We start from the raw sequence: 12,225 nt of genomic DNA, 5'->3' as shown, positions 1-12,225 counted from the left end.
CTGACTAACTAGTTTTGGCTGAACAATTTTGAGGGGGGGGCTTGAAAAGGGACAAAAAAGATGTTGTTTTTCCAACTGCTCAATTTGCTTGAAAAATAGTTTCAAAAGAATCATTTGGTAAAATTTTAGTTGATTGAATTCTTGCTATCTCAGAGAGGGGTTAGGTTAGGAAAATGAAACTTTCAAGGATGGGTCTACAGGCTAAAGTATGTCCCAGGAAGGTATTTTGAAGTACCTACCTCCACTCCTTCTTCCTCTAGAGGGCCTAGACCTTTAATGACCTTCAAAAATATGTGTGTTATAATAGTGAAACCGTGCAAAATAGATCTTCTCCTTGAATGAAGTACAACAAAATTATTTTCAGCTTCATAACTTCGCTCAATCCCGATTTATAAGGTTTTAAAGATATGCAAATACATTTCCTAAATTTTGAAGAAAAAAAAACATTGGTATGGCTCAGAATTCTACTCAAATAACAGGAATTGCATTTTCAGCAGCAGAGAAAAAGCAACTGATAACTGAAAATTAAGGTAAAATGTTGTTTTGTCAAAATTTCAATAGGTATAGACCTGTCATGTAGGCGAATTTCAGGGCTCTCTAAAGGGAGAAGCAGTGGAGATGGGTACTTTAAAATACCTTCCCGGGACATACTTTAACCTTTAGACCCATCCCTGAAAGTTTCCTTTTCCTAACCTAACCCCTTTCTGAGATAGCAAGAAGTCACTCAACTAGAATTTTACCGAATCATTTTATTATCTTAATGCTTAAGAACTTTTCTGTATTTAAGCCTTTGTTATTAAACGTCATAAGATGCCAGAAAGGCTTCGTACTACAAACAATAAACAATACATAAACAATATTATTAATTAATCAATACATAGACAAAATTAAACTATATTATAAACAATTATAAACATAAACAATAAAGCGATCAAAAACAATGAAAGCAGCTAAGTCAAAGAAATACAAACTTTGCCTTTGCTTAAATTCCGTGAATCTGACGATACAACATTTTTTTGGCCACCAAAAGATCAGAAAGCAGTATTTAATTTTATTTTATTTTTGCTTTAAAGTGGTGGGATTTTTTAAAACTTCTTATTAAGAAGTATGTTGTTCCTTGCGTCTATTTCTTCGATAAGCTTTTTTTTAAATTAAGAAATATTAGAAATTCATATTCATTTGCAAATTTCTCTGTAGGCGGTTCCGAACCCTCCCCCTTTTGTTACTTCCCTGAGCATTGCTGCCTACCAAACTCTAGATTCTGTCAATATTAACCTACTTTACAATGAAAGCGAGTGATTTATTTACATGATCCACTCTAAGGAGAAGTTTATCGGGACGAAAAAATCTGCCAGATAATATCAAGGTCGAGCCGACGATTCTTTGTAAAAAGAAAAAAAAGTAACAATAAAAAAAAGGGTTTATGACAAAATGACATACGACACATCATAAAATGTAAGGACTTTATGCAGTCAGATTATGTATCACGATTACCTCTTTGACAAATGCTGAGACTTCTCTCTACTCGTTTGAGCGAGGCGAAGAGAATAGCTCGAGCACATAAAGAAATCGCTTTTTTTAGATTAAAGAAATACAATAGAATTTAATAAAAAAAAAATTCTTTCACAGCGTTGTAGCCAAATTTGAATTTCGCGTCACAAATAACATTACTACATACATAAAGTATCGAATAATTCTGTCATCGCTGATATTCACATCAGTTAAAAAATACATAAATAAAATGAGTCAAACCTTATTTTAAAAAAAAATTAAAGAACAAAAAAATAGAATTAATATCTAGTTTTCCTGACTTGTTTCCTTGGGTTATCTTTCACGTTTAGCAGGGATGGGAGTCAATTTGGGGACTTTATACGGAACGGTCTGTTGCGACACATCGACTTGAGAATACCCCTTGTTCCGATCAAGCCTTTAACCAGTAAGATTTTCATGACACGGTCCCTGAAAGCAAATTCCTAAGTCTTTCTTGTAAATTTCACACATAATTTGTACCACAGCAAAAGCTTCATTGCTGGGGATACACTATTTTGAATAGTGACTATATTTTCGTAGGACGTGAAAACTGATCCGTTACTTCCTTCATTGCTTCATGGCATGTAACCAACTGCAAATACCGGCTGAAAATTTTTATAGCTATATAGCCAGCTACATATTTTCGAGCCACATTTTTCAACTTGATTGAAGTTGTCGGCAAGCAGTTTTAGTGCTTTATATATCGAAAGAACGTCAGTCTCGGTAAAATTATCGGTTTTCTACCAGTTACGGCTAGGCTGCTCACACCAAAAATATTCAATGGTCAAGTGGACATTTTCGTCATTCTCTGAATTTTCACAATGCTTGCCCACTGGGGAATCAATTAGACCAGAGACTATCACGTCCCTAATAATAGATGGGAAATGAACTGAAATGAATGAATGAACTGAATGAAATAAATGGGAAATGAATGAACTGAAATGAATAGCTCCTGGTTTGTATTTTGAACCTCCCTTGTTTCATACAACTAAAATGTATTTAATGTAAATGTATTTCAAACAGTAGGTTGTACGAAAAATGTGTTTCAATTCCGCTTTCTAGAGCTATTATGAAAGAAAGGTTGAGATGGCTAAGCCACGTTCTACAGATGAAGGATGACAGATTGCAGAAGATTGTCCTTTTTGGCCAACCACCTGGGGATTCAAGGAAAGCAAGTCGTCCTCGTCTGGGTTGGGAGGATGTCAAAAATAAAGATTTAAAGGAAATGGGAACTTCCTGGGAGGGTTAAAAGAGGGAGGCCTTGAATAGATTAGGTTGGAAGAGGAGCGTGCGTAGCTGTTTTGGCCTCATGCAGCTTGGTGCTGCAGCGAGTTATTAGCAATAGTAGTTGTATTTTTAAGGGTTCTTGCAAAATCGATTTAGTAAGAATATGCAACAGTCTTTCACCTAGTTCTGCAGCCATTTCTCCTCGGAGAAGCATGCATGTACTCATGTCGAGCTTCCAGCCATCTAAACAATTAATCCAATTGCTATACTTTTCTCCAAAGCGAATATTATACAATCAGAATGACTTACGACTTGAGTTGCAAGAATCACGCTCATAGACATGAAGCCAGTAAGTACAAAGTACGTTGTCAAATAGCTTGGGCACTAATCTAGCAATAGCAAGCTTATCCTTTTCGTACATGAGACGGATAGGATCAAAAGTAACTGACTCATTCGTATTTAGCATGGAAACAAGGCTTCTTTATTGAATATTAATGACATTTCAAATCAGATGAAGTGGTCCAGCTGAGTCTAAATAGTTTCCAATTCTTTCAAGAAGCTCATTTTTATTTGTCTGTCGTTTCCAGATTTTGTCTGTCAGTGACTTCCCTTTCTTTTCTTTCCGCCTGATTTTGAAAACCAACCTCTCATTTTGTAGCATCAGAGCTCGATGTGTAGAGGTGACTACTTCATTTCTTTCAGCAAAATAACTCTTTTTCGATGGCTTTGTTGGTGTTTCACGACAACACTGCTTAGTAGCAACGGTAAACAGACCAAAGGTACTCAAATTAATCATTGAAACTTCTAACATCGTAGAAATAGGAGTTTCAAAAGGATTCAGATCTTCTACCAAAGATAAGCTTGTTTGCTCCACTGGGCCTGCAGAAAAAAATTTCTATTAAGAATACCTTCTAAATTCAAACTCTAATGGCAAATATTTTCTATAAGATTTAAACAGTCTTCGAAACACCCTGCGTTGGAATAAGTCAAAGCTGGTAGAATTAAATGTAATTCAGCGATTCCGGCTATATACCGGCTCTTGCTTTGAGATCCAAACGAAAGAGATATCAGAATCGAAATATTTGAGTTGGACAGGCTCAAACAATCCATATGGCTTCCTTCAGGAGTTTTTTGTTTTTTTAGCTTTCACTTGAAAGCGGTATTTGGAGATCAGCCTCCAAAGAAAAGTAAATCAGGTTCACTTTCAGGACATGGAGCAGGACATAGACGCAACAAATGTCCTGTACTTTGCTTTTAGGGCTCGCAACCGGAAACCTTATTTCCCGACCCAGTTTTGTGCCAAAGCCTATCAAATTATTACCAACAGACATTCCTGTATTATTTTTTCTTAATCGAAAGTTGGATATTCTCCAGAAGTCCCTTTCCAACCCCCTAAGTATCCCTTTGTTATTCAGTTTGAATACTTTTCCACTTTTTTCTCTATTTGAGACATCACTTTGCTGCGCTCTGATATAAGATAGATAAACCTGGAATCCTCTTTTGTTATATTCCAATATTTCTAATAATATATGCTTACCCATGATTAACGAAATCATAGCTAAGAACCACGGAATACTTACTGATATTTCTTCCTACTTCCTCATTACTGACTGGGACTCCTAATATAGTAGAAACAGGGTTTTCCAAAGGATTATGATCTTCTAGCGAAGCCAACCTTGTCTGCTTCTTTGGGCCTGCAGAAAAAGTTATGTTTAAAATAACTTATAAGTTCAAACTTCAACAGCGAATATTTCAATAGCGAATATGTGACATTCAACGGCCCTAATGGCCCCCTAGTAAGAGCCATTGAGTGATATGTATCACGTATTGAAAGAAGTTGGAACAGGTAGAAACAGAGGTAATATAAAAGTTCAAGTCGGATACCGGATTTGTCAATCTTGCTTTAGAACCATGAGCAAAAAGGCATCAGGATTGAAATCTGCTCATTGGATAGGCCTATAACCACGCTCCTTAAGCCATACTTCATTTCACCACCCTAATATAAAGTTTTCAGGTCCGAATTGCGGTTTTGGTATAATTAAGAACTTTCAACCATACATGCTGATGTTTCCATTCGTCCATAACAGCTTATCCATGCTTTCACTCAACCAGGGGCTTGACGTCATGAAGACATAAGGGAGGGGGAAAGAAACCATTCTGTGATCACTACAGAGGCTAGATAGAAGAAGTGCTGCTAAAAAAAAAGCTTATGCATGCTATCATTCGACCAGGGGCTTGGTTTCATGAAAACCTAAGGGAGGGGGGAAATATAGGCCAGTGTATTCTCCTGATGAGCCCTTGTGTTGGTTTGTTGCCTCTGAATTATTTGTCTTTATTATTTTTTCTATTGTTTGGTAAATGACGACTTATACTTATTGACGACATGACTGCCTGTCCATGGATTATTCTTTATGGTTGATTGTGTTTGGCTGTGCTGTTTGACCTGTGTGATTGTATGGATGAGTAGGGTTAAGACCTCATTCAAGTGCTGGTCTATATTAATCAATAATTTAGGAAAACAGTCTTCCTTTTCTCCTTCTGTCTCTCTTTTTTTTTTTTTTTTTTTTTTTTTTTTTTTTTTTTTTTTTTTTTTTTTTTTTTTTTTTTTTTTTTTTTTTTTTATGAGTTTGTGCTGTTGCATTGGTGATTTCTCTTTTCATGATATAAAAAGTGCTGGTAAAAAAAATGAAGCCAATTTTCAAAACCAGTAAATGGTGCAAGAAATTAACATAGAGCAGATTAAGTTGTGCCAGGAGGGGAGAGAATAATTATGAATTAACTACTTAAAGGATTTTATTTTGTTTTTCCTCATACCTACTGATTGCACACAATCAAAGAAAGTAATCAAAAGTAATATGAGGTAAACTTTTGACTCAACATTGCGAAGCTGTGATTTTTTCTAGTAGTTTCCTCTTCACTACGAACCTAACTACAAATCATGAACAACAAAGTATCAACAACTTACTAGTCTCTAGATGCAAGCCGGTGGTGGCATAACACATCTATTTGTTTGGTGGCAGCTATTTGGTAATTTTCTCCGGCTCTTTTTTTTGACAGTGTTACCTTTCGCTTTTGCACTAAAGGAAATACCCCCCTTTAACACTTTACCAGACGTTTACTGTCTTCCTAAAGATGTTATCAACAATAATTATAAAAAAAAGAATAAATCTAAGTAGAATGAAGGGAAATTGGATTTGTAAAAGTCAAAACAACTATTACTTTGACCCGAGGCAGTCAAACGAGATACTTATATCATATTTAAATATTTCTAGGGAATAATGAACCTCCTTTATATAGGTTAATGTTCTTCCCTCCAAAAGACTCCCCCATATTTTACCTCAGCTTGTCTCGTGGTCTTGATCGAATGGCTATACTCAAAATTCGAAAGCTCGGAGAAAGTTATAATTGGAAGTCAAAGAGCCTGGTCAAATCAGGTTGAAAATCCTAAAAAAGCTTAATCAATGCACATGGACCAAAAAATGGCCGTTCTTTGACGAGATCAAGCTTCTTTTTTTCTGTTTTGGGTAATATAAGTATATGAAATATTTTCTTATCCATATCGTTAATTTTCAAAAAAACATCCAAATACACTCAGACTAAAGGCTAGGTTATATATTAGAGCCCAAAGTATAATAAAATGTAAGCTTACCTGTACTACACAGTGTACAATTCTTCAATGCGGAAGAAAATATAGTTGGAACGAAGTCCTTAGCACAATTATCCAAAAGGATTTTGAATTAAAATGGAATAGTTGTGTTGACGTTCTTTCAGGTTATTCACTGTTAATCACGCTCGGATTTGTAATTATAATGGAAAATTTGATAATTGGGAAATATATTGGATAGTACGTTGCGAGAGTGGCAAATATATTGGAAAGTTGGACTTATATTAACATCTTATAATGGATTTAAATGTGTTTTATGCTTGTACATATGTCGGTACCCCATCTAGATGTTTGTGAGCATAGGAATATTACTATTTATAGTGTTTTTGTTATTTGTTTGCCAATTATTTATTTGCCTATGCGGTTGCCTCTCCCATTGGACCAAGGACTGTATATTCACATATGTATGAAATATTTTCTTATCAACATCGTTAATTTTCGTAAAAACATCCAAATACACTCAGACTAAAAGCTAGTTTATATATTAGACCCCAAAATATAATAAAATGTAAGCTTACCTGTTCTACACAGTCTACAATTCTTGGATGCAGAAGAAAATATAGTTGGAACAGCAGTCCTTAGCAGCCTCACTCGGTCTTTATTGGTAAAAGATTCATTTGAAAAGTGTTTGTCACAGAGAGAACGATTTCGTATCTGGCTCTCTGAAAGTTTTCTTACATTTTCAAGACCAGCATTATCAAGCCATTGTTTTCTTCTCCTCGGATCTAGTGGGAAGCTGAAAACCATTTCACCATATGCCACTTTTCTAGAGCAAGCACAACAATGTCTTCCCATTTTAATTTATTTTATTTTTACTGATTCACTAACTCCCGCCTGAGAACAGAGGAAGTAAAATTTCACGAATTAAAAGTAATCCCAATGGCAACAGGACAATCCACCCGGGATTGCCATGCAAAAAGAATTTTTCCATGCAAACACAGAAATTGCTGTCAAGCACCTGGGGAAGAAAACGTTGATTGGGTGAAGTGTTAATGTGTTTTATTAGATAGCCAATGCAATTGAGGAACACTTCACCCTGTGTATTTTGATAGGAGTGAGAGATCTGGTGAAACCTAATACATAATCTGTGTTATATTCCTCTTGGCGTGGGAACTTGCACCTGAAAATTAAAAACTAATCAGAAACAATACAATTTTTAGCCTGTTTTAGGGCCTTTAATGCACTCCCCTTACAAAAAAAAATATGTCGTCTTCTCAACCCAGCCACCGATTGTTGAAAGTTGCAAACAAATCTGAATAGAAAATTTTACCCTTTTTGGGCCCCAAACTATAATTTGTTAGGGGCCAACCTAGGTTGGCCCCTTCTCAGACAAATGACTAGTCCTCTCCCCCAATTTTTCCTTGATTTTTAATTGGATGGCTAATCACAAACTATGTTAAGAATACTGGTTTGGTTTATTCCCTAATGTTTTTTCTCATTCCCACCATATTTTACTTTATAGTTGTCTTATTTTTATTTTATTTATTTTTAGTTATCTGGATTTAGGTGACAGGTTACAAGTTATTTGCATTGCCTATTATAATTGTGTAGTATATGAATTGTAATTCTTGTTTGATGAAGCAAAATTGGATTATTTTGGTTCCTGTTTGTAAATGCAGGCACTTGTTGCTGGTGATTTACCCCTTCAAGTAGCAAGTTAAGTGGTGCATGGCCCCATATTATTTAATATTGTAGGCCCAGATGTCATCTGCCATGCCATATTATTTTGTTTTAGAGTTATCCTATTAACCATTTTATTTGTTTTTATTATTCTTATTTTATCTGCTTAAATTTTTATACCTGGATGTATGTGGCAGGTTATAATGCAAAACTGTATTATTTATTACAATTGTGTAGTATATATATATATTAATTTCTGCATGACAAAGCATAGTTGCATTATTTTGATTCCTGTTTTTCAATGCAGGCAATTGCTGCAGATAAATAACACCCTATGAATAGCAAGATAAGTGATATACAAGATCAAGTTTAGTGAATACTGACTGAAGGGACACCCAAGCAAGCTAGTGATTACAAAGGCACAGATAAATCAAGTGATACAAATTCATACAACCCATTGGTTGAACACATCAAACCTCAAGCAACAACAACAAACTAAAGACAAGCAGAAATGAAGTCAAACAAATTATTAAGCATAAAACTACCACAAATCAAAATCAATACATGAATTACCTTAAATTGCAGCTTGGAGCAATCTAAGGATTTTTCCTTGTAGAAACTCCAGAGTTGATAATACATGACACATAGTTGAATAGGTACACTTGACTAGTGGTTTGATGTTGCTGATTCGAGTGCTTCCAAGTTATACTTCCATTCTTTTGTTGACCATTTGTTGTCAAGATGGTTCTTAAAGCTGTCTGTGGTTTGGGCAGCATTTGTATCTGGCAGTAATTTGTTCCAGAGGTTGGCAACAAGGTTGGTAAGAAAATGGGCGCATTGCCGCTTTGAGGAGAAATGCCTGGATAACTACAAGTTATGTGGCTTTGTCCGAGAGTCCTGAGACGCCAGAGGAAGAAGATCAGGAAGTGCCTTTGAACTAATAAGTTTATGAACCAGAATGGCATCACCCCTTCTTCTTCTATAAACCAGAGTTGGGGGTTTTAGCTTGCATAGCCTTGTAGGGTAGGGAGCTCATGCAGTCCACTCACCATCTTAGTGGCTCTTATCTGGACATCTGAATCTTAAGATATTTTTTTGAAAAAGGGGAATGCAAGGACCATGCCTGTCTCAAGCCTTGGCCAAACAAGTTCTTTATACAAAAGGTTCAGAAAGACCCTTTTTAATATATATACTATTTCATTCTTTTTTAGTTTTACCAGCTTTTATCTTTTTAACTTGCTGACACTTTACAGTTCACTAATTTTGACTAAAGGTTGATTTGCCATTCTGATATTATTGTTTTGGCACTGTTTGCCAGTTTTTTGTTGGAGTGTTTTTTTATGATTTTTTGCTTATATTTTTTTTATGACTCCAAAATTCAAATTTGGCCCTTTGAGGCTTGTGATAAAAAAATTCTAAAATAAATGTCTCATCTTATTAAGTCTTCTACTGTAAGGTATTCTGTTATATTATATATATGTAAAATATCCTTGTGGAACAAAAATGAGTATGGTAGTTGACAATCAATACATAAAATAAGTCAGATAAAGACAAATTTGTCATTGTTTTTTTATGAAAATACCATGAAAAGACATTTGCAAATGAAAATATCCAAAAAATGGTAGAGAGGACAAAAAAATACAGCCATAGCCCCCTCCCCCAAACAAACTCCAATGGGAAAAACAAGTATTTGAGCCTTAAATATATGCTTAATCATGATTTATATGATTTTAAAAACTCAAAATTCAATAAATTGCTGTGTTGATATGAATTAAAATTCAGCTAAAATGCCTGGGAATTGTCTTTCAAACATTCAAGCCAATGAAAGAGACTGCAAGGCCAAATTAAGGTAGTATGCTGTTTTTTGTCAAAACTTAAATTACCTGGACATAGAACTGTCATACAAGCAAATTTTCTTGGCCCTGGGAATTAGGAATGGATAATACCTTGATATAAACTTTCTAGGAATGGTAATTATGGAGCAGTCCATATTATCAAACTACAAATTGTAGGTCAAAGTGAAGATACCACTCAATGCCATTTTTTATGTTCTTTTCAAATATGATAATTGCTTTTTGCAAACAAAATTTTCAGCCCCTTAAAATAATAATTTTTTTATCTAGTTTGGGGTATAAAAAATTGGTTCTAAAATGGAAACTATGCTGCTTTGCTGCATAGTTTCTATTTTAGGCAGCTTGTGATAAAACTAAACATTTACCAAAAAATATTTATTCCCTTAGTTCTATATATTTCCTTTAGTACAAAAACAGTCTAATTAGCCTACAATATGATATGATAGCATGATTAGATTTATTACCTGCCAAAATTGTATACAATACAGTGGGGAGGGGGCAGAGTAAAATAAAATAATAATAAAAAAGAAATGCAAATACAATTCAACATGAATATATACATCAATGGTCTTACTCAACATCAGCATATAAATAACAGATTCATCTCAAGTCTGTCCCTGAAGAGTCACCCAAGGATGACCAAGAGTCAATGACGTTTTAAGAAAATTCGCTATTCAAGTAAGAATTGTCAAAGAGGGGTCCATCAGTCCAAATCTACTGACCAGTTTAAATCTAACACTATAACATAGTAGCCCATTAACAAAATTAAAATTGGCTAGGAATATTTTGAAATGTAATTAAATGCATAAAATAATGAAGAAGTAGCAGACTCATCATATAAAAGGCAGGCAAAATACCTCTATGCATTTTAAAATCATTCAATGTTTTATTATTTTAAAATCTTTGCTAAAGATTGGCGTGCGTATGCATAAAATGCAAACATTTTATGAAATAAACTGGGGGAGAATTTGTTTGATTATTGTTTTTATTTAAACAATCATATTGTTTAACAGCCTCATTCATAAAAGCCAAAGGGTTTATAAATTATATTTCATATCTCTATAATAAAAGGGGAAAGAATTTCCCTTTTCTTTATTCTTCCTCTGCAATTATTCAACCATGCTTTCTATAATTTATAGTTTGGCTCACACTTGCTCATACGGAAAATTTTACATTCAACTATGTTAAATATCCTCTCTTAAAACTTCTTGTTAATTCAAAAATATTTCTGTTCTATATATTTCATTTAGTACAAACAGCGTAATTACAATACGATATGATGGTATGATACAGATTTATTACCTGTCAAAATTGTACAAAATACAGTGGGGGGGGGCAGAGTAAAAGAAAATAATAAAAAAAATATACAATGGAATACAATTCAACACGAATATATACATCAATGGTCTAACTCACCATCGGCATATAAATAACAGATTCATATCAAGTCTGTCCCTGAAGAATATCGCAACTAAATCTTGTTTTGCTCGGCACAAGCTTTCCATAAGCAGAACAAGCTTGTCTAATGGTGTCGACAAGAATAAATGCACGGGTGGCCCTCAGCAACCCACCAATTGGGACTCTTAGGTAAGTATGTGCTTAAAACAGGTTTGATTTCCGTATCTTCTAGCATTACACACATATCCTCAGGCGACACTTCTTATTCTGTTTCAGCAAACGAGGGCCTTTCAGTCGAGATTATTCAGCCCTTTTTCTTTTGATTCACTCTGTGAGATGAACAGAGCTGCTGAATTGGTTACTTCTTAATTATCTTGAATCTGCTCAGATTTCTTTCAGCAAATCTTTTGATTCCAGGAGTTGAAATATAAGAAGAAGAACATCCAGTTCTGAGCTCTGTGTGCAGGTATATTCGAATAAACTCTTAGCTGATAGTGTGATTTTGTGGTATTTTAAGCACTTTAACAGCATACATTACAGGATATACTATGCAGACGTCAGCATATTACATTCAAACAGGAAATGGTCAATTATTTAATTTTTTTTCAATTACAATACCTGTAAAGGGGGGAAGAGAGAACTGAACCACTTGAATTAGGAAACTGATGTAAAAAAAAAACGCCTGAAAATTTAGCCCTATCTGAGCCAGATCCAATTCTATGACAAAATTTAGAAAGGTGCTTATTGGGGAAGAGCGATAAAATTTGATTATTTTATTTAACAATACCTCTGATAATCTCAAGCAGTATATGTCTCTAATGGGGATTGGTCTCCCACTTGGCTGGTCAATATTTAAAGCATTTGTTGTAATTTCATTTGGATGTTGTTTGCCAGTTTTAACTTAGTGGTTGGAACATACTGAAGGTAAGTTCT

General features: G+C 34.6%; 1 protein-coding gene across 3 annotated transcripts in view; it reads right to left on the bottom strand.

Annotated features, from left to right (window-relative positions):
• Window positions 1-10,811, bottom strand: part of LOC136030876 (zinc finger and BTB domain-containing protein 41-like) — a 51,914-nt gene extending 41,103 nt beyond the window's left edge. Inside the window, exons 1-3 of one of the 3 annotated variants that reach the window (XM_065709954.1) lie at window positions 10,752-10,811; window positions 6,940-7,541; window positions 4,338-4,451 (exon numbers count right to left, since the gene is read on the bottom strand). In XM_065709954.1, coding sequence (XP_065566026.1) covers window positions 4,338-4,451; window positions 6,940-7,216 — 391 coding nt within the window. In that variant the 5' untranslated portion in view covers window positions 7,217-7,541; window positions 10,752-10,811. Of the gene's footprint in view, window positions 1-4,294; window positions 4,452-6,939; window positions 7,542-10,468; window positions 10,605-10,751 lie in introns of those variants that run through there. The other 2 variants (XM_065709955.1, XM_065709956.1) reach the window with 2 other exon arrangements.
• Between the last annotated feature and the right edge of the window lie 1,414 nt (window positions 10,812-12,225).

Source organism: Artemia franciscana, chromosome 9 (assembly GCF_032884065.1).
Source record: "Artemia franciscana chromosome 9, ASM3288406v1, whole genome shotgun sequence".
In the NCBI taxonomy this organism is placed as follows: domain Eukaryota; kingdom Metazoa; phylum Arthropoda; class Branchiopoda; order Anostraca; family Artemiidae; genus Artemia; species Artemia franciscana.
The sequence above is the reverse complement of the archived record's forward strand: the minus strand, read 5'-3'. Positions and strand labels throughout refer to the sequence as shown.